General features: G+C 27.7%; 1 protein-coding gene across 1 annotated transcript in view; it reads right to left on the minus strand.

Annotated features, from left to right (window-relative positions):
* The window catches only part of LOC137817952 (phospholipase D beta 1-like), a 35,665-nt gene extending 13,909 nt beyond the window's left edge, over positions 1-21,756 (minus strand). The window contains exon 1 of the mRNA XM_090296141.1: positions 21,640-21,756. Within this exon, the coding sequence (XP_090152267.1) occupies positions 21,640-21,756 (117 nt within the window). The remainder of the gene's footprint in view (positions 1-21,639) is intronic.
* Between the last annotated feature and the right edge of the window lie 1,023 nt (positions 21,757-22,779).

Consider the following 22,779-nt stretch of genomic DNA (forward strand, 5'->3'; position numbering starts at 1 on the left):
GTTTATTATACTAACTATTCTCAACACAAAACAGCGTCTGCACCTTATTCATTCCTTCCTTCTGTGACTGCAATTTTAATATTGTTTATATCGTGAGAGGTGAATTTGTTTGTTGTAACTAATTTGGTGTGCGGTCATTGTAGTTACTTGCTTTTCAATGTTTGAAAAGACCTTGATTGCAGCGAGTCGTGATGAAAGCCAAACTGACCAAATTGAGATGAAGATGTTTGGGCGAAAAAGTTGTTTGTAGAATCACAACAACATTTACAATTGAAATGGACATGCTACCAATATTACCGAGATTGGTCTTTCCATTTTATGGTGTAAAGTAGATTCACTTTTACTTTTACATATTATTATTTTGTTAAAAATTTATATATTTTAAATATTCACTCAAATAAAGAAATACATGATGCACAATAACTATATATAATCATGTCATGTTGTTGTGTGTATTGTGGTTGGAGACATGTGTTTTTTTTTTATCTTAGTACATTGCATTTATCTTACTAAATTTTTGGCTTAAGGTGAATGTAAAGTACTTTGTGTGAGATAGATTTAATGATGAATGATTCATTTGCAACTTAAAGTAAATGGTTAGAGAGGAACAAGATATTCCTAATTGGATTCTAGATGAGTCTGGTCGTTTCACTCTTAAATCGGCTAGGACTTTTTTCTTGGAACCAGGAGTTCCAGGTGGTTGGGGTAAGTTCATTTGGTCTTCATCTATTTCGCCTTCCAAAACTTTAGTACTCTGGAAAAATTTTCATGGGAGACTTCCTACAGATCTGCATATTCAGAATAAGGGTTTGCATATATGTTCTATGTGTACGCTTTGTGAAAAGCATGAAGAATCTATTCAACATCTATTTTTTGAATGTTCTAATGCATTACATATTTGGAGTTGGGTTCGACAGATTTTTCTTACTTCTCATTTCTCTAATAAGGATGATCTTCTTTCTTTTATTAAGAGTGATGGTAGTCCTTTGGTTAAATTGATTAAACTTGCTGTGACAACCTTTTCTATATGGATGATATGGCGTATGAGGAATTATGCTAGATTTCAGGATAAGATTGAGGTTTCTAAGGCTATTTCGGTAATTAAAGATTTAACTTGTCTAGTGGGAAATTCGTCTAAAGCTTCAATGAAGAATGATATGTTGGATTTCAACGTGATTAAGTTTTTTGGTATTAAGACTCGTAGTGGGAAAGTTCTTCATCCTCTTCCAGTTAGATGGGAATTTCCTTCACCAGGCTGGGTTGAAATTAACACTGATGGGGCTGCTAGGGGGTATCCTGGTCTTGCTACTTGTGGAGGTATTTTTCGTGGGAGTATGAGAGAATTTATTGGTGCTTTTTCAGGGTTTCTTGAAGTTCAGACTGCTTTGGTTGCTGAGTTTTATGGAGTTATACATGCTATGGAGGAAACTCAAAAGATGGGACTTACTAATGTTTGGCTTGAATGTGATTTTGTCTTGGTTTGTGCTGCGTTTACTGCTAGGACTACTGTTCCGTGGATACTTCGTAATCGATGAAATACTTGTCTTAATTTCTGTAGGACAATCAGGTTTAGGGTTACTCATATTTTTCGTGAGGGAAATGCATGTGCTGATAAGTTGTCTAATATAGGGTTCATTCATAGACAATCATTTCATTGGTATAATAGACTTCCATCTAGTCTGTTCTTAGAATTCTTTATGAATAAGTATAGTCTACCTATGTATCATTTTTGTTAACATGTGGGTTTTGGTCTAGTCCCCCCATATTTTTGTATTTTCTTTCTTTTTCCTTTTTTTTAATAATACTTTTTTCATGTGATGGCAGATGATTGTTGTTACTTGAGGTGTCAACCTAGCTGAGATGTCAAGTTGCATAGTGATGCCTAACATGAAAACTTTCATTAAAAAAAAAGTTTCAATTCTATTATCTCTTCCGAGTCAAGGACTTTATACCAATACTAATTTCTCAAGATATTTCATTTTTATTTTAAGCAATGGTAGATTTAATGATGAATGATTCATTTGCAACTCAATTCCAGTAGAAAATGGAAAATAAAATATTACTTGTTAAGAGAAATTACTTTTATTATGTCATTAAAGACATCTTTGTAAACATTATTTTTTTAAAATTTTCTTAACTGCTTAATTATGATTAGTTATTTTTTAATATTTTATAATAAGATGAGGGACTAAATTAATATTTTAAAGGCTAAGTTGTATAGGGACTAAATTAATGTTTTAAAGCGATAGGACTAAACTAATGTTTTTTCTAAATCCTACTAATAACAAGAACCAACATATACTAATAATTAAAATAAAGACACTAATGAACTTTTTTTCTCTCATGTATACTAATGCCTAAATCATTAAAATATAGAATAAATAAATAGGTAAAAAAAAAATTGAATAACCACTTCATCTTAATTATTAGTGTCCATCCATGTTGTGTGAAACTGAATTTTAAAATATTATTAAGTTAATTAAATTTTATATTTAATTAAAATAAAAACTAAATTGAATAATCAGTTTTTATATTTGATTTTATTTTTTCTTTCTTTCTAAATCGAACTAATTTTATTAACAAATTTACATATTATTTGATTTGATTTGATTTTTTTCAAATCAAAACTGATTTATTAATAATTTTAAATTTTTAATATGATTTTTAACACAATTATTATAAAATTAGTGAAAACACAAGTGTGATAGTGTCGATATCCAAATTTTTATTTTTATTTTCATAAATTTATATGTATCTACATTCTATAATATTTGATATTTTGAGATGATGTTTTACAAACAATAAAAAATTGTTTCATTTACTTTCAATATGTATATGAATATTTTATATGTATATGTATATTTTAACAATTGACAGTGTTTTGTGTATTCTCATTTGCTAATCTTAAAAAATAAATACATAGATGATGTCAAATATTTAGAAATACAGATACACAAGTGTAGTGTTGTCAAATATTTGATACTCATCGTTGTCAAATAATACAGATACATAGACATTGTCAAATACTATAAAATACAAATACATTGTCAAATATTATAGAATACAAATACACATAAGTTTATGAAAAAAATTAAAAAATATAAATACACATAAATCTATATTTTATTTAAATAAATATCAATATACATATAATAATAATAAAAATAAAATATAAAAAATGCGGATACATAGGCGCACTTGCGCCTGTGTTCCCGCTAGTATATATATATAAGGGATTCCCCACTTTAACTGCTCTAAATTCTTTTTCTATTTTATCCTTACTTAATATTTTATTTTATTAATTTATTTTAGTTATTTGGATATTTTATAATTTAGAAGTTAATAAAGCAGTCTTTTAATTTTCAATTAATATTTTATTTTATTTGTTGTTACTTTGGAGAGATTGGTACATTACTTTTTTGTTTTAAACTGATCTTCTTCTCTATTAAATAAAAAAATAAAGATATTTGTTGTGTCATCTTCCTTCAATAGGTTTTCTTTTGCACACATAGTCTCTCGAATACAATAACAAGATTCACATGTTCGAACTCATCAAAAACCTCCAAAGTCATCTGATGGGAACCAAGGATTGAAACACCACCACTTCTACCATCAGATGACATTGTTGTACGAAAATGATATATTGTTTGGGATATTCAAAAAAACTATTCAAATTGCATCTTCCTAGTATTAGATAGATTATTCCACTGCAGTGAGAGACACATTTTCATGTAAAGTGTTTTACTTTATTATCACCTGACATTGTGGTTTCTTTGTTTTTAAATCTCCCATACAGCACAAAGAAAAAATAGGACGATTCATTCATTTCGTTGGTCAATCGAGGAATCTCCGACGACTTCTTCTCTCAAATTTGTTATAGCACCCACCACTATCACTCACTGGAAACTCATCTGTTATGCTTCAATACTTTCTTTTATGTGTCATTTAAATTTTATAAATGTCAATGTAGTATTTATTTTCAAGTTTCTATTTATTAATTTTACTTTTATTTTGTGTTAAAACCAAAATTTAGTGTTAAAACCGGAGGCAGATTCAGAAAGGGACCAATGAGTTGATTTTGTCTACCAGGTTGGTTGGGTGTCCCTATTTTTTACTTTTTTTAAACTATAATAATTTTTAATTTTTACTTATTTTGATGATATTTGATGTTTTTTCTTCTTCTGATGATTGTATATTCGCTCAAGTGATTTTCGATGTCACTGAAAGCAACAAAGAGAGATGACAAGGTTAGTTGATTTCTAAAATATATGAACTTTACCATTAGTATTTGGTATTAGTGATGTTTTTGATTTGTCTGTTCTCATAATTTTCTGTTTCTCCCTAACATCTAAAATTTGATATTTGGCTGCATGAGGGTCACATGGTTACTCTAAATGTTTATGACTCGAGCTAAGGACTTCCACGACAACTTTCAATGTCGTTATTGAAGGCATATGATGAGTGCTTCTCTTTATTGTTGATTACGGAAAAATGAATGTGAAAGGTTGATTTCATTGTATATTCATCTCTTTAAGTTTCAACCTTTGTTGAAGAGTCTTACTTTAACAAATTAATAATTTTGTTTGTACCTTATGTAAATCACTTACATAATGATTTGCACCAACGTAGAGGAAAGTGTCTAATGTGCCAAACATCAATGATGGAAGTCATATGTGCTTATTTTATATACAATAGTTTTGATGTTATAGGATCACATACGTATTATACAATTTCATGTTTTTAAGTTGCACAAAAGAAAATCTAATGGTTCTTCTGATAACCATGATTTTGAAATGAATAAAAGTATTTTGTTTGATTTAGTTGTTTGAGATTTTATTTTTTATTTATTTTAGATTTAGATCAAATTCAAATGAATTATCAAATGGAAATGACTTTCAGAGTAGTTATTTTTTTAATTTGCCAACTTTTAAATATCTTAACCTTCTGTGATAGGGGATGATAGTGGATTGATATCTATTATACCGTTGATATATATTTTATTTCTACAATTCATTATAATCAGTATTTATATTATGTTGAAATGTTATGAAATAGTGATATTATAATCAAATTACAGTGGATTTTTTTTAAAATATTATTGAAGTGTGTTTTGTATATTTAGTGATCATATTTCAAGATTAATTTTAAATTATAACATTTAAATAATAAAATATTATAATTGATATATTTATAAACATTACCGAAAAGAATATAAATAATTTAATTCAATTTAATAAAAACATCTTATCCCGTATTTATTTTTCTTAGAAAATTAATAATTTATAATTAAAATATATAAATATTATTGATAATTATATTTATAAATATTGTACATATTATAAATAGTTTTGTATATCTCTATCATTAATAACTATATTTATATATTATGTTAATATAATTATTTGTACAGAAAGTAATTATCTTAAAATTTATATATTTATAATTAATTATTTTAAAAATACAATTTGTGTTTAAAATAAATATTTTCTTTATTTTCCTCCAAAGGTATATCCTAACAAATAAACATCAAAATACTGTATAAAAAAAAACAAGTTTAGAGTTTAATTTCACATCAAATTTGAATCAAATAAAATTTATACATTATAAGTTAATTTAATTGTTACTGTAAATTTGTTAAAATAAATTTACATACAAAATTATTAAATATTTGTAATGAAAAATTATTAAATAAAGAGATATATTATTTTTTGAAATTTTTATTTATAAATAAATAACTTAATCTCGTAATTAAAAATAATAATATAAATTTGTTCCTGTATTTTAAAAAATATAAATATATTATAAAAACACTTGGATAAATTCCATATCTAGCACCATTTACACTTTTATTTCTCTATTTAGCACCTTTTTGTTTTTATTTCCCTATCTAGCACTCTTTTGTTTTTATTTTCCTATCTAACATCCTTTTATTTTTTTATTTCCCTAACTAGCACCATTTCAAAAATAAATAAATAAAACAATAAATTATTATTTTTTTGATAATTTTAATTTTAAATGCATTAAAAATAAATATTTTTAATGTTTAAAATAGTTAAAAATATAATTAATGAATAAAGAAATGAGTTTTTATAAAATAAAAATAATAAATAATAAATTTAAAATGTTTAGTTTAATTTTTTTTTTAAGAATGTAGAAAATAAAAAATTAAACTCTACAACAACATAAAAATTGAATCTATAAACATAAATTAGTATTTATTTTTATTATTATTGATGATGAAATCATGTTAATTTCAAGTAAAAAATACAAGACATAATTATAAAAAAATCAAGTTGAATAAGGATTGATATGAACATAAGATAACAACATGATCGAACCAAAAAATGTTCATATTGTCAAACACTATGACACACATAAAGAACATGTTCCAACATTACTGAATTGTGCACTTCTCGTCATTAATTGTGTTTCATTTCGCACAAACTAATTAATGGACCATATAATAAAATATTAAATGAATGATCATCTTTAATTTATTTTCCTTTTTATGATCAACATATACTTATATATTTATCTTATTTGGATTTTTTTATATCTTTTATCTTTATTTTATTTTGTTTTTCCTTTATTTTATATCTTTTATGTTTTTAGTTATAATTTTTTTTCTACCATTCTTTATTTATTTATATTTTTTGTTTTTCTTTTTTTGTTGTTGTTTTTATTTTCTAGACTTATTTATTTTTGCATTTTTCTTCTTCTCATTTTTAAGCATTAAGTGTAACATTTGCATTAGTTTTTTTTTTTAAGATTTTGCATTTAAGGTAGACACTTCAATATTATTTGTGTGTCCACTATTAATTAATACTAATTGTGTTTGATTTTTTTTTATAATTATGTCCTGTATTTTTTACTTGAAATTAACATGATTACATCATCAATACTAATAAAAATAAATACTAATTTATGTTTATAGATTCAACTTTTATGTTGTTGTAGGGTTTAATTTGTTTTCTTCATTCTTAAATAAATAATTTTAAACTAAACATTTTAAATTTATTACTTTTTTATTTTTATTTTATAAAAACTAATTTCTTTATTCATTAATTATATTTCTAACTATTTTAAACATTAAAAATATTTATTTTTTAATGCATTCAAAATTAAAATTATCAAAAAAAAGTTAATTTGTTATTATTTTTTATTTATTTTTGAAATGGGGTTAGATAGGGAAACAAAAAATAAAAGGGTGCTAGATAGAAAAATAAAAGTAAAAAGATGTTAGATAGAAAAATAAAAACAAAAAAGTGCTAAATAAAAAAATAAAAGTGTAAAATATGCTGCATAAGAAATTTACGTGACCATGTGTAACCATGTGCATCTGAATAACCATGTGCATCTGAATCTTGTTATAGAAAAAAGCACTTTCCAACTGAGAATCAGTTTCCAAAACAAAATGATCCATCCATCATAAAACCGTTGCTTATAAAAAACCATTACTTATTTAATAACTATTCATATAAATTATTGAAATATCCAAACTAGAATAATAAAATAAATATTAATATGAAAATATCTAAAATAAAATAATAAAATAAATATTGATTTAAAATTAAAATTGAAAAAAATAAACGTATAAAAAAATATTTAAGAGAAGAATCATATATAGATTATTGAAATAAAAATATATTATTAAATATTTGTTTTTAATAATTTATTGTAATTTTTTTACTGTGAAGGTGATTTTTTTATTGGAAAGAATTAGCTATTTAAAGGATAAAATTATAAAAAAACTGGGTTTTTTTTTGTTTTTTTTAATTCAAATTTCACTAAATTTTTTTAAATTCAAATTTTTAATTTAAAATAAATGATTATTAAGTTTATTTTAATATTATAAAGAGATTCTTCTTTAAAAAACTGTTTTTGGTGGAGACAATTTTTTTCCTATTCTGTTTGTGAGAGACATGTACTACATTTATATTTATTATTTATAAAGAATGAGTCAAAACTGAACGTAATTTGATAACCGACAAAAAGGGACATACAAAAGAAAATTTTGAGAGATGCGTGAAAGAAAAAGATGGAAAAGAACAAAAAGTAAAAGAAGTTGGGGAGAGAAAAGAAACATAAAAAGGAATGTGAACCACAAAAAAGTTTGTTTGTTTTTTCGTTCATCTAAAGGTATTTTTTTATTGAACCAATGTCTTACTGTTTATTTTGTTCTAATCAATCAATGCAGGTGGTATAAATTCTAATAATTGTTAATGCTTCTCATTTTTATTTCTTTTACTCTGCTTTTCATTTTCACAACAAGTGGAGGAGGAAAAGGTAGAAGGTAGAGAAGAAGAATTCCTTGAATACAAAAACTCACGAGCATTCAGATTGTTGTACAGGTACAAAGTTTCAATACTTCGCGTCAAATGTGTTACATGGATGTTGTCATGACCTTCTTTTTTAATAAAGAACAAATTTATAAAGAGATTAAGAAAAAAAGAGATCAAATGACCTATGACAAGGAACATTTTGATTGGACTGCCACCATAAATTATGTAGAATATCTTGATGTTATTGTTGATGTGGGCGATGGGGGAGGATGGGTGTGTTCTGACGTTGAAATACGACATTGTTGCAGAGAAGATGGAAGAAGAGATTGGAAAATAGATATTTTCTTAGGGTTTGTTCCAGGAGTTTATCATCTTATCCTTCTATTTATTTTTTTCATTATTATATTCATTTCTTTTAGTTTTATACTAATTATAGTGATTTGTAAGTTCTCGCAATGAAGGAGTTGACTTAATTTCTTTAATATAACTGGTGGGAACACGGGCGCTCTCGCGCATGTGTATCTGCATTTTTATTTTTTATTTATATATTTATGTTTAATATTAAAATTCAAATAAACAATGTCACTATTCGCACACTTGTATTAACAATATAAATTATATAATAAAAGAATGTCATTATCATCATTGTTATGTAAAATTATTATACATTGGTGTGAATTGGCTTAACTAATGCGAGTGATTGATCATCATTCTAAGTGTTTCATTCTTTACAACTTTTCTTTCCTACGAAAGAATGTCAATTATGAATAAATTACAAAATACACACTCATATATATATATATATGCAGTATACATATATTGCATGTTTATGTAGATAAACGTGTGAATGCTTTGTGTTGATATCTTCATTCAATTGTAAGGGTTCCTTGTATATTATGTTACCTTTAATATATAATAACAAATAGTGTAAGTAGAATATTCACATATACTTATCTTTATAAACATAAATAAAATTAAGATTTTTTAGATAACAAAATATCATTATAACAAACATTTTTGGTAAAATTTCTATCTTCTCCTTCAAGGTATCCTTCTTTAATAAGAATTTTTGTTGAAGCTTGAAAAACACCTTTTGATAATGCAACATATAATTGATTATGACTACAAACGTGTCGTGGAAGGTAAATTTCAACATTAGTTATAGTTTGCACCTGTGATTTATTTATAGTAATGACAAAACTTAATTTCACATGAAATTGTTTCCTAATAAGCACAAATCACTTTACTCTTTCTTTTTTACATGTTTCTTTTATTTCTCCTTTTTCGGATCCAACCATTAATCAATGTCTATAGATTTTGAACAAACGAAGATTTAAAATAAAATACAAAGACTAAAAAAATCACTCATTTTAAAAGAATAATTAATAATTTTAAATTCTAAAAAGTGAAAAATCTTATTTAGAAACAAAAGTATTCCTTTATTTTATAAATTTATTTGCTGATTTTTTTATCTTTTTATCCTATCATATTATTTATTACTTTTTTTTCCTTTTAATCTACCATGCTTCCTTTGATTGATCTAATTGTTTGGTTGCTTGAATTTTTTATACATAAATTAAGAAATATTTAATTATGAAAATTAAGCTAATTTATTATTATAAATTTCTGTTAATAATATTTCCTCCAACAGTATTTTATAAAAATAGCTATTGATATCTCACTAACAATAATATTATTTACTCATGTAGGGTAAATTTCCTATCTAGCATCATTTAGACTTTTATTTCCCTAACTAGCACCCTTTTGTTTTTATTTCTCTATTTAACACCCTTTTGTTTTTATTTCCCTATCTAGCACCCTTTTATTTTTTATTTCGCTTATTTATTTATTGATAATTTTAATTTTGAATGCATTAAAAAATAAATATTTTTAATGTTTAAAATAATTAGAAATATAATTAATGAATAAAGAAATGAGTTTTATAAAAAAAATGTTTAGTTTAAAATTTTTTTTTTTAAGAATGAAGAAAATAAAAAATTAAACCCTACAACAACATAAAAGTTGAATTTATAAACATAAATTACTATTTATTTTTATTATTATTGATGATGTAATCATGTTAATTTTAAATAAAAAATACATGACATAATTACAAAAAAACCAAAGTCAATTAGTATTAATTAATAATGGATACACAAGTAATATTGAAGTGTCTATCCTAAATGCAAAATCCTAAAAAAAAAACTAATGCAAATGTTACCCTTAATGCTTAAAAATGAGAAGCAAAAAATGAAAAAAAAATAAGTCTAGAAAATAAAAACACCAACAATAAAAAAAAAATGGTAGAAAAAAAATAATAACTAAAAACATAAAAGATATAAAATAAAGGCAAAACAAATTAAGATAAAGATAAAAGATATAAAAATAAATCCAAATAAGATAAATATAAGAGATATAAGACGATACTAAATAAGTATATGTTGATCATAAAAATGAAAATAAATGAAAGATGATAATTCATTTAAAATGGTACATTAAATAGTTTGTGCGAAATGAAACATAATTAAGGACGAGAAATGCACAATCCAGTAATGTTAGGACATATTCTTTATGTGTCTTGGTGTTTGACAATATGAACATTTTTTTTTCCGATCATGTTGTTCTTTTATGTCCATATCAGTCCTTATTTAACTTTGTTTTTTTATAATTATGTCCTGTATTTTTTACTTAAAATTAACATAATTACATCATCAATAATAATAAAAATAAATACTAATTTATGTTTATATATTCAACTTTTATGTTGTTGTAGAGTTTAATTTTTTATTTTATTCATTCTTAAAAAAATAATTTTTAAACTAAACATTTTAAATTTATTACTTTTTTATTTTTATTTTGTAAAAACACATTTCTTTATTCATTAATTATATTTTTAACTATTTTAAACATTAAAAATATTTATTTTTAAATGCATTCAAAATTAAAATTATAAAAAAAAAATTATTATTTTTTAATTTATTTTTGAAATGGTGCTAGATAGGGAAATAAAAGATAAAAGGGTGCTAGATAGGGAAATAAAAACAAAAGAGTGCTAGATAGGGAAATAAAAACAAAAGGGTGCTAGTTAGGGAAATAAAAGTGTAAATGGTGTTAGATAGGGAATTTACCCTACTCATGTATCTATGAAAGTATAATTGGAAAATAAATATACATTTATGCATATGCTAAAATTACAAATTACTCTTATAAATAAATTTGTGTTACACTTGCTCTTTTGAGTGATGAGAGGTGCCATCAACATCAAAGACACATGAACTGATTTTGTTAGCCATCTTTGTAGGGAGAAAAAGGAAGAGCAATTCTCCCTTATCTATTTTTGTTAGAGTCTTCTCATTCACAATTCGGAAAAAAATAAAAATAATCATCGCAGATCAAAGAACACGTTTATATTCTATACACAAAATTATGATTTCTATTATTATTGAATGGAGCAAAGAGGGTAAAAGAAAGAAACCCTAAGAAATTTTTTTAGGGAAAAGAACCTTCGTGTTGTACAAATTAACGTTGGCCTTGAGGGGTGTGTTTGACGACGATACCATCGACAAAGATGATGAACTCCTTGACGATGTGGTGTTGGAAGTAGTCAAAGTGATCTTCATTATTCGGAAGCGTTTGCAAGAATCATGGGATCATAACCTCCACCGTGCATCTAAGCACCAACAATGTTGTATTGTTTTCTCTCTCCCACTCTCTTTGTAAAAAAAACTCGGTAAAATTTCAAAGAGAATGACAAAGAATAGATAAAAAACAAAAAATTACACAAAATATTTAGATGTGTACTCACATAATATTGACACGAAAACACACCTAGGGAGAATGAAGTAGAGAGGGGAAAAAAGTGCACGAAGATACAAAAGAACAAACTTTGCAAAGAAAAGAACAAATTTGTAGAGAAAAGAGAGGAGAGATGAGAGACAAATAAATATAATGATAAATAATATATAATCATAAAAAGTGTAACAAAGAAGTTGGGTAAAGTGAAGAAGAGAAAATGCATATCTAAGAAAAATGAAATAGTTATTTTTTTATTGAAAGCATGAAACTTTCTTCTTCTTCTTCTTTTCTGCATCATTACACACATTAACACTTTTGGAGAAAAGGGTTCGCTTCTTAAAACCAACAACATGAATTGAGAAAGTTACATGTTTAATGACGTTGCGGAGAAAGATTCTTGGACGGCGTAAGTGGTTTTTCTGAACCATTGGAGAAAAAAAGAGAAAAAAATGGAGTTTGAAGAAAAATGTTTGGTTGAATAACTCACGACTCTCTAACTGGAACTTTGAATTATGTTGACAAAATATCAGTTTTTTAAAATAAAAAATAAAAACATTTTGAATTATGTTTACAATTATTCCATAATTCATAATTCAAATTTTAAAATTTAAAATTTAAAATTTAGTTTTAAAAAATATAGAAGTCACAAAATGACAAATATCTCATCTCATATTTTTAAAATAATAAAATAAAATATAAGGATAAGGATAAAATTGAAATAAAATAAAATGACAGAGGAAAATTCTTTTTATAGATATAAAATAGATATAGATATAGATTATATTTATTGTATTATAAATTTAAATTTATTTAATATCTTTTGTTATTGTAACTTAATTATTAAAATTGTAGGTTAGAACTCATAACTGATAAAATTACATTATTTCCATTCTTCATTTTCTTTGCATCTGACAACTAAATTTTAATTAAATCTTATTACTAACCTGGCTTCTAACAATATTCAATTCAAATCTTCAGAAAATTATTTAACCACAGAATAATTATGATATAAATAAATATTTTAACATTTTTTTTCTTCTGTATTTATTTATTAAATAAATAAAATATAAAATTATAATAAATACATATCTATTTAAATATTTTTAAATGCGAAATAAAAATCATTTTAAAATTTTAAAAAAATTAAACTTTTAAGAAATTAAATTAATTTGAAATAGGATTACATTGATGTTTATGCTGCAACATAATAAATACTAATAATTGTTTTACGCTATGTGATTTTCCTAAACCTTAATTTTTAAAAGTTTTATTTTTTAATATTGAGTCTAAAGATTTTAGAAGTGAGATTCTTCCATAAACTTGGAAATAATCTATACCTAATATAACTGCTTTTTGTGGTTGTACACAAATTTGTTCCTATTTTATCTTTATATCAATATTTTATTTTATTATTTTATTTTGGTTATTTTGTCATTTTATAATTACTTAAATTTTAAACTAAAAAAAATTAATATTAAATTTGAAAGAATACAAAAGAAAACTTGGAAAGAAGTGTGAGAAAAAGAGACTCAAACCAAAAAAAGAAACATCAAAAAATTAATGTAAACCACAAAAATTTAGTGTTTTGTTCATTCTCACTAATCTGAAGGTATTGTTTATTAAACCAATTTCATTATCATTTATTTTGTTTTGATCAATCACTTCATTTTGTCTAAATTCTGATTATTTAATTGTTAATGTTCCTCATTTATATTTCTTTATTCTATTTTTCATTTTCGTACAAGTGGAGGCGGAAAAGGAAGAAGATAGAGAAGCAAAATATCCCAAAATGTTATTTGAATACAAAACATTCAGATTTTTGCACAAGTACACAGTGTCATTGTTGATGTGAGCATCGACAGTGTCATTGTTAGTAGAGTTTCTCATCTTATTCTTATTCTTTTTTTTCATTATTATATTTCTCATTTTTAGTTTTATATTAGTAACAAATCAAAATTAGTGATTTACAAGTATTGAGAATAAAACAGATGACCTAATTGCTTTAATATAATTATATTCATTGTGTTATAAATTTGAATTTGTTTAATATATTTTTTTACTATAACTTAATTATTAAAATTATATGTTGAAACTTATAGTTATGAAAGAAAATGTTTCTATATTATTTTTTCTTAATAATATATGATATTTAAAAGATATGAATACACATATAATAGTATACATAATATTATAATAATAATAATAATAATATAATAATAATAATAATTATTATAATAATAATAATATCAAAATTATGGGAGGAAGAAAAATTAGTTTAAATCGTTTTTTTTTTATGTCAAACCCATAACAGTTTGACGTACACAAAAATTCCAATTATCTATGTAAATAAATATAAGGAAAATGAAACGACAATTTTTTTTTTAAAAAATGAGTACAAGATGTTATTCATCACCAGTCTTATTTCTTTGAGACAACAGAGTATATATAAAAGTCAAATTATTTCCTAATATCTCCTCAAATATTAATTTTTTTTCTTCACATTGTTGTAAGCAAGAATCCACCATTCCACCACATTGTTCACAACCCCACGATCATGATGTACAAAATCAATTATTAAAGAAAAACAAATATATATCATAAAAAATAATAAAAAGAGATTAATGTTGTAAGAGTGAATACCAATATTGATGGTAATAGATTTGTTAACGCCACAACCACTAATGCAATTTTTACTAATGGAATAAGGCGCAACATCGTTTCTGTATCCGTATTTTTGTTTACTCAACTTTCACAATGATATAAATTTAACATAATAAAAAATAATTTTGGATGAGTTGAAATTGAAAAGGAAAAAAATAACATGTAAAAGAAAAATGATGAATTAATTAATCAACCTTTTTTCTTCTTCTCTGATTTGATATTTTTTTTTCAAACTTTTTCTCTTCTTTCATTGGTAGTTTTGTGATCGGAGGGTGTGATGATATTCACCTTAATGTTAGAATTGACTTGATGGTAGATACAAAAGAATAATGATTTTACCAAATAATAGAGTTGCCTAAAATAGAGTACAAAGAATAATTAGAAATGAAGGTTATTTTATTTGATATGTGAGATTTGGTGTGAGAACCTGAGTATGTTTTTATTTTTTTTATTTTTTTTACCTTAAAATAAGAAATTAAAGGAAGAGTGAGGGAAATAGTTTACATATAAAAACTGTCTATTAATATTAATTTAAAAAATTAAAAAAAATATTTTTGTCTTTAAAATTAATTTTTATTTAATGATTTTCTAGCAGTGTAATAAACATAACATAATAAAAAATTTAGAAAAAATAGGTATAAAAAATTTCAGGATTTTTGGGAGATTTTGGTCTACAATATCCTATGGGGTCTAAATTTCAGCATTCATTTTTTTTTTTATTTCAAATAACTTTCATTCTTATTACGTTTCGAGCTCTCTCGATGTTTTTTCTACCAAACTTTGTGTATCTCAAAATCTATGATCATTCTATCACAATGTAGATACTCTACTATTAAATCAAATACAGACTAAGAGAAGTTACCACACAAAAAAATAGTAAAAAATAATTTCCTACCTATTTTTAATGTTTTTTTACAGGATCAGGTGAATAGTAAAATGGATATATTCATAGGAAAAATAAAACGGTAAACAATAAAACAAAACATTCATCATTGTTGTATATGAAATCTAAAAAATAATCACACGAAAATACAGAGAGGAACCTATAAAACTCCAATTCAATAGGAGAAAAACATGCATCACCCAAAAACACCCACAGCCACTATTCAGAGCATAAAACGATCTCCAAAACGTTCACAAACACCCTCTCCACCATCAAAGAAAGAAAACAAGAAGGAAAGAGAAATCATATCAAAATTGTGCGAGGAAGAAAAAATTGGTTTAAATCGTCTTTTTTTTTTATGTCAACCCATAACCGTTTGACATACAAAAATTCCAATTATCTAAAAAAAATACTATCCTATATCTTTTTGTTTTTCTTTTAATCCAAAGTAAAAATGTAACTGAAATTTCATTATGTAAATAAATATAAGGAAAATGAAACGACAATTTATTTTTAAAAAAATGAGCACAAGATGTTATTCATCACCCATCTTATTTATTTGATACAACGAAATATATATAAAAGTCAAATTATTTCCTAATATCTCCTCAAATATTTTTTTTTTCTTCACATTGTTGCAAGCAAGAATCACCACATTGTTCACAACGCCACGAACGTCTGATGCACAAAATCAATTATTAAAAAAATATCAAATATATATCATAAAAAAAATGATAAAAACTTAAAAAGAGATTAATGTTGTAAGAGTGAATACCAATATTGATGGTAATAGATTTGTTCACGCCACAACCACTACTGCAATCACTGCTTGCATTGGGACATTTGGATTATGTTTAATATTAGAATATACTTATAGAAAAATACACTACAATAGAAAAATTCATTTGAGCTGCCAACAAAATACGAGGACGCTAAAAAGAAGTCACTAGCAAGGGTGAAGTCTACTCAAGTTGGACACAAAAATAAATGTTAAATATTGTGTTCACAATGAAGACCTTATAACTCACACTAAAAATTATTCAAAAAATAATAAGTTAGCGTTAGAATGAGAACACAAAGTATATGCAATGAAAAAAATTAAGTGACAAAATAATATTGAGTCTAGAATGAGGACACAAAATAGATGTGTAAGTTAAAAGTTATTAAAATAATAATAAGTTAGCGTCTAGAATGAGGACACAAAGTAGATGCAATAAAAAAATAAGTTGCAAAATGATACTGCGTCGAAAATGAGGACACAAATTGAATGCAAGTTAATATTTTATTACATTTATGTAGGTGTAGGCGACACTAATATTTGTTTCCCAAGTAGTGTTCCCATTGACGACAATTTACTCACATCTGCTTTCACACGTAGTGTCCCCAACGACGACGCTAAGTTTAATTATCGTTGGAGATTCTAGATCAACTAGAAATTAGGAGATTTCATAGTATATAAGTAGGTGCAAACCCCACCTTATAAGTTGGTTTTATGAGGTTGATGTTGGGAAAAACGGGTAATTTTCCCACTAAAACAGAACCCTAACAGAGCTACCCGACAAATAATATTGAATAAACAGAGCGAAATAATAAAAGAGATAAAAAGGAAAAAACACACCAGAAAATTGTTAACGGAGTTCGACCAATTTAGCCTAATCTCCGAGCACAACTGCAACAACTCACTTTTATTATTATGGGAGAAGATATTACAAATTGGGATATATAACAGTGAAGGAGGAGAGTTTAATTTATAACCCTCAAACCTCCTTCCCAAACAATGAACCCACCGATGTGGGACTTGGGATTAAGCCAAAATCAACAAATCTCCACCTTGGCTTAATTTCAAGTCCCACCTAAAACAAATCTTCTCAAAACATAACAAAAACAAACTTTGCAATGCTTCAAATTTGCGCCTCCGGACGCCAACTTCAAATGTGCAACATATTAACCAAGTCTAAACAGTGTTCAAACTTGGTCCTTGTAACCACCTTGGTGAGCATATCTGCAGGATTCTCCGTAGTGTGAATCTTCTGGAGAATAATCTCCTCTTCTTCGAGAATCTCACGCACAAAGTGATAACGAACATCAATGTGCTTCGTCCGTGCATGAAAGACTTGATTCTTTGCTAAATGAATAGCACTCTGACTGTCAGAATATAACTCAAGTTGTTTCTGACCAACTCCCAAGTCTTTAAGCAACCCATGAAGCCAAATTGCTTCCTTCACAGCCTCTGTAATCGCCATATACTCTGCCTCTGTCGTAGACAAAGTCACCGTAGACTGCAAGGTAGACTTCCAACTAACTGACACTTTTGCTAAAGTGAACAAATAGCCAGTTGTAGACCGTCGCTTATCCAAATCACCTGCATAATCAGAATCACAATATCCAACTATGCATTGACCAAGTGATTCATCTTGCTCAAATGTCAATCCCAACATCTAAAGTATTTTGGAGGTACCGTAGAATCCATCTCATAGCTTGCCAATGTCCCTTGCCCGAATCATGCATGTACCTGCTAACAACACTCACAACCTGTGAAATATCTGGTCTTGTACACACCATTGCATACATCAAGCTTCCAACTACATTTGGATATGGGACTTTCTTCATATATTCTCGTTCTTCATCAATCGTCGGAGATAAACGGCTACTCAATTTCAAATGAGGAGCAAGTGGGGTACTTACAGGTTTTATATCTTCGTGTATACCAAAACGTTGTAATACCTTCTGCAAATACTGCTTCTGTGACAACCAAAGTTTTCCCCTCTCTCTGTCCCTGCTTATCTCCATGCCGAGAATCTTCTTGGCTTCTCCCAAATCCTTCATCTCAAACTCTTTACTCAACTGAGCCTTTAACCTGCCAATCTCAACTTGGCTCTTTGCTGCAATCAGCATATCATCAACATATAAGAGTAAGTAAATGTAGGAACCATCTTCAAGTTTGCGCAAATACACACAGTGATCATATTTGCTTCTCTTGTACTTCTGATCCTTCATGAACTTATCAAATCGTTTGTACCACTGTCTCGGAGATAGTTTCAGTTTGTACAACGATTTGCTAAGTTTACAAACCCAATCTTCTTTACCATCAACCTTGTATCCTTCTGGTTGAGTCATATAGATTTCCTCCTTCAAATCACCGTGTAGGAATGCGGTCTTTACATCAATTTGAGCAAGCTCCAAATTCAACTGTGCTACCAAGGCCAACAAAATTCGAATGGAGGAATGTTTAACAACTGGAGAAAATACCTCATTATAATCAATTCCCTCCCTCTGATCAAAGCCTTTAGCAACCAACCTTGCATTGTAGCGAACATCTTCTTCATTAGGAAATCCTTCTTTCTTTACAAATACCCATTTGCACCCAATTGCCTTCTTACCTTTTGGTAATTGTTCCAGCTTCCACGTCTTGTTTCTTCTTCAAAGACTGCATCTCCTCTTCCATCGCACCTGCCCAATTACCACTCTCTGAACTCAGAATGGCTTATGGGTAAGTGGATGGAATGTCATCAACAATTGGAAGTGCATAGGCAACAATATCCATGAAACGAGCAGGCTTCTGAATATCTCGTCTCTGTCTTCTAACTGCAATTGGCGCTGATTGCTGTTGAGATTCTTGGGTAGGAACCTCTTCCTCATCTGACTCTTCTTCTGCCATAGGAGAGTCACTTGTGGTATTTCGTATTGGGATCACCACTGTCGGCTCAAACTCCACCTGCTTCCGGGCACACTCCACCTGTTGTGGAGTACTATCAACTCCTTCTGGATTTACCTTCTTTAACATGGAAGATTCATCAAAGGTAACATTCTTGCTGATAATCGTCTTCTTTGCCTCTAGACACCACAAACGGTATCCCTTCACTCCAGGACTAAAGCCCATGAAAAAAAAACCTTCTTTGCCCGTGGATCCAACTTTGATTCAATCACATGATAATATGAAATAGAACAAAAAACATGCAAAGAATCATAATCAGTTGCAGGTTTTCCAGACCATACCTCTAACGGGGTTTTGCCATCTATAGCAGATGATGGCAAACGATTGACGAGATGTTGAGCGTATTGTTGGGTTTAATAGTGTCAAAGTTCAAGAAGGGGAGTGAATTGACCTTTTAAAAGTTTCTCGTAGAATCAGTATTTATCTCAGTATACAGAAAATAAATCGATTTATTTGAAAATGAACAGATTTATTTTGGCACTGTTAATGTTTAAAAACATTTATATCAGCCAAGTTAATTTCAAAATTATGTAGATTAATTTGCAAGTCACACACACCCTGATATTAGAAAGAGAACCAGTGAGTCACAAAACAACAACCTTCAATTTTAAGTAAGTGATTAAGGTTCAATTGATAGCTTAACAATTAATTGAGTAACCTATCACAATCAATCTGTTCCAGTGGCTTTTAACAGATTATATATGTTCTTTTCAGAAGCAAACAGTTTTTCCAGAAATTAAGAACAGTATGAAACAAGCCTAGAAAGAACTTATTTATTTTTAATTGAGCAGATTTATTTCTTGACAGTTTAACAGATATGCAGTAATTCAAGTGCAGAGATTAAGGGAGAATGAACACAAGGCAATTATACTGGTTCACTCCAATGAGCTACATCCAGTCTTCACTTAATCCAAGGTGAAATTCACTAAATCACAATTCGAACAAACACAGACACCACTGTTCTTGAACCCTACAAGAACTTTAGTACACTTGCTGAAAAACTCTATTTCAACACACACACTCTTCAAGAAACCCTATCAAGAAGAGTTTACAACCACACTTTTACAGGAAATGAAATGTGAAACGAATACACCTGATAGAGGATGCAAAAATCTTCCTTAAACCAGTAGAACAGATCGCTTGAACAGTAGCAGCACCTCTCACCAAGCTTTGGAACCAAACAAGAACAAACACACTTTTGATTTTCGAAATCTTTCAAGAACAAATTCTAATTCTTTGTAAATCCTTAATTCTCTGATGCAAAACTTGTTTTCTCAATTGTATGATCGATGTTTAAACTTAGAAACAAGTTTTTTTTTTATAGAAAACCAAATTATAACTGATTTTTAAAAAATAGTTAAAGCTGTTATAAAAAGAACAGATTGAAAATAAAATGAACAAATTTATTTTCAAAAGCAGTTAGAGAATCTGTTATCTGAAGAAGACTTAGTCAACCATTCTGGTGCATGGACAAAACGAAACCGTTTAAGATAGACATGACACCAGAGTCAAAAAGAATCTATTCATTTACAGATGAACAAATTTATTTTTCAAAACGATAACAGAAAAAGCTTAACTATTAAAACACAGTCGTTTTGAAAGGTAGAAGACTTAGTCAAAATACGTGATGCACAAAATCTAATTTTCACAAGACTTAGCCAAAGCATCAGTTTAAAAAAGAATCTGTTTATTTAGAAAAGAACAAATTTATTGTTATGCAGTAAATGTGTTTTTTGTAAAACATGTGAAAAACAGTTTGAGAAATTTTGTGCTTGTTCTTATCATATGGCAAGGGGTTAGGAGGTGAGTTACTTAGCAAAATGCCTACTCTTAAACAACCACTAAACACTACCTAAGACATTCTTAAAGCAAAAAGAAATATACATGAATTGTACATAAATGTATTCATCAAACACATGTCTGGGAGGGGCAACAACCATCTTCAACAATCTCCCCCTGTTTGATGGAGAAAAATCCCCATAACTCTGTTGCTTTAAGAACCTGTTCTGCACCAAATACTAAACCAGAAAGTTGAAACATTGCATAACATGTGAATCAGTTTTAAGGTGCAGAATGTGACTTCCTGTTTCAGCTAGCTTCACCTAGCATGGTGAGCTATTTTTCTCCCCCTTTGGATTCATCAAACAACATTTAAGCATAGGGAAAGATAAAATAGAAACATAACCATAACAGTCCCAAAAACAAAGACAAATTGTTCAACAGTACATAATTGAAAACTGATAAAAGAAAGCACGGAAAACAAGATACTTCTAATCCTTGTAGTATAGCTATGCAAGCTGCACCTGAACTCCTTCAATTTGATCATCAAGGTGCTGAAACCTTGCTTGAGTGGTCTCAAAATATGCCCTCCGTTCTGCAGTCATGACATCAAGGCGATACAGAACTTGCCTTTCAAACATGGATAATGGTTCACCTCGGTATTATGGAGTTTGATAGGCAACAATGACATTTTGATAAGTTGCAGCAACTTCTTCATGCACTGATTGGGGAGTAGGTGAGTCTCCTCTGACTTCTACAGATGGAGAGCTTGTCCTATGACTTCCAACATGACCAACAGATGCCTTTTGCCCGTAGGAGTGATGGATAACATAGCATGAGTGTTCTGCAGCTTGAACCGTGTCATCTTCCATGGGAACAACTTCATCTCCATCTTCATTATTGAGGTTTGAGGCTCCACGTTCTTCTTGAGAATCCTTGCCTTTAAGAATCACCCAACTGTTCTCCACTTTGTGAAACCCCATTTTTGCGAGAGTTGAGTTGTCAATCTCACTCACAGCTTTGATGGGTTCATTTCGCTCATTTGAAGTGTTAATGCCAAAGTGGTCAATCAATTTTGAAACAAGTATAGCATAAGAAAAACGATAATCAGTTAACCTTTTGGATTTCAGCATGTGCTCATTGATGATGAACACCCAGTTGACCTTGATCAGGTTCATAATGCAGTATAGAAGGATTAAATCCTCTTCATGTAAAACAACATGATTTGTACCTCTTGGGATGAACTGCCATGCTATAACGTAGGCAACAAGACGTGGTGTAAGGTTCAAATGACCTGCATGGAATCTGCTTATGCTCTGGGTAGGAGTCCTCATACAGCTCTTATAATATTGCAGTTTATAGAATTCTTGAATTCCACTGGTGTTTCCTTTTCCCACTTTCAGTCCAGCATACTTGATTCCAACCACAGAATTCCAAACATCACTTGTGACCTTCATTTTGATCCCTTTCACATAGGAGACAATGTTCTTTCCATCCAAGGTTAGATTAGTGTAAAACACCTTAACTAAATCAGGATATACATTACCCGTTAATTTCAGCAGCTTTTTCAGTTTCTGGTGCTTCAATGCAGCTTTTGTTTCTGGCAATTTTTCTGATTTCAGCCAGTTGAAATCCAACACCTTGGGTATATTAATTTGCTTTCT

Source organism: Phaseolus vulgaris, chromosome 10, assembly GCF_051622355.1.
Source record: "Phaseolus vulgaris cultivar YP4 chromosome 10, ASM5162235v1, whole genome shotgun sequence".
NCBI classification, from domain to species: Eukaryota; Viridiplantae; Streptophyta; class Magnoliopsida; order Fabales; family Fabaceae; genus Phaseolus; species Phaseolus vulgaris.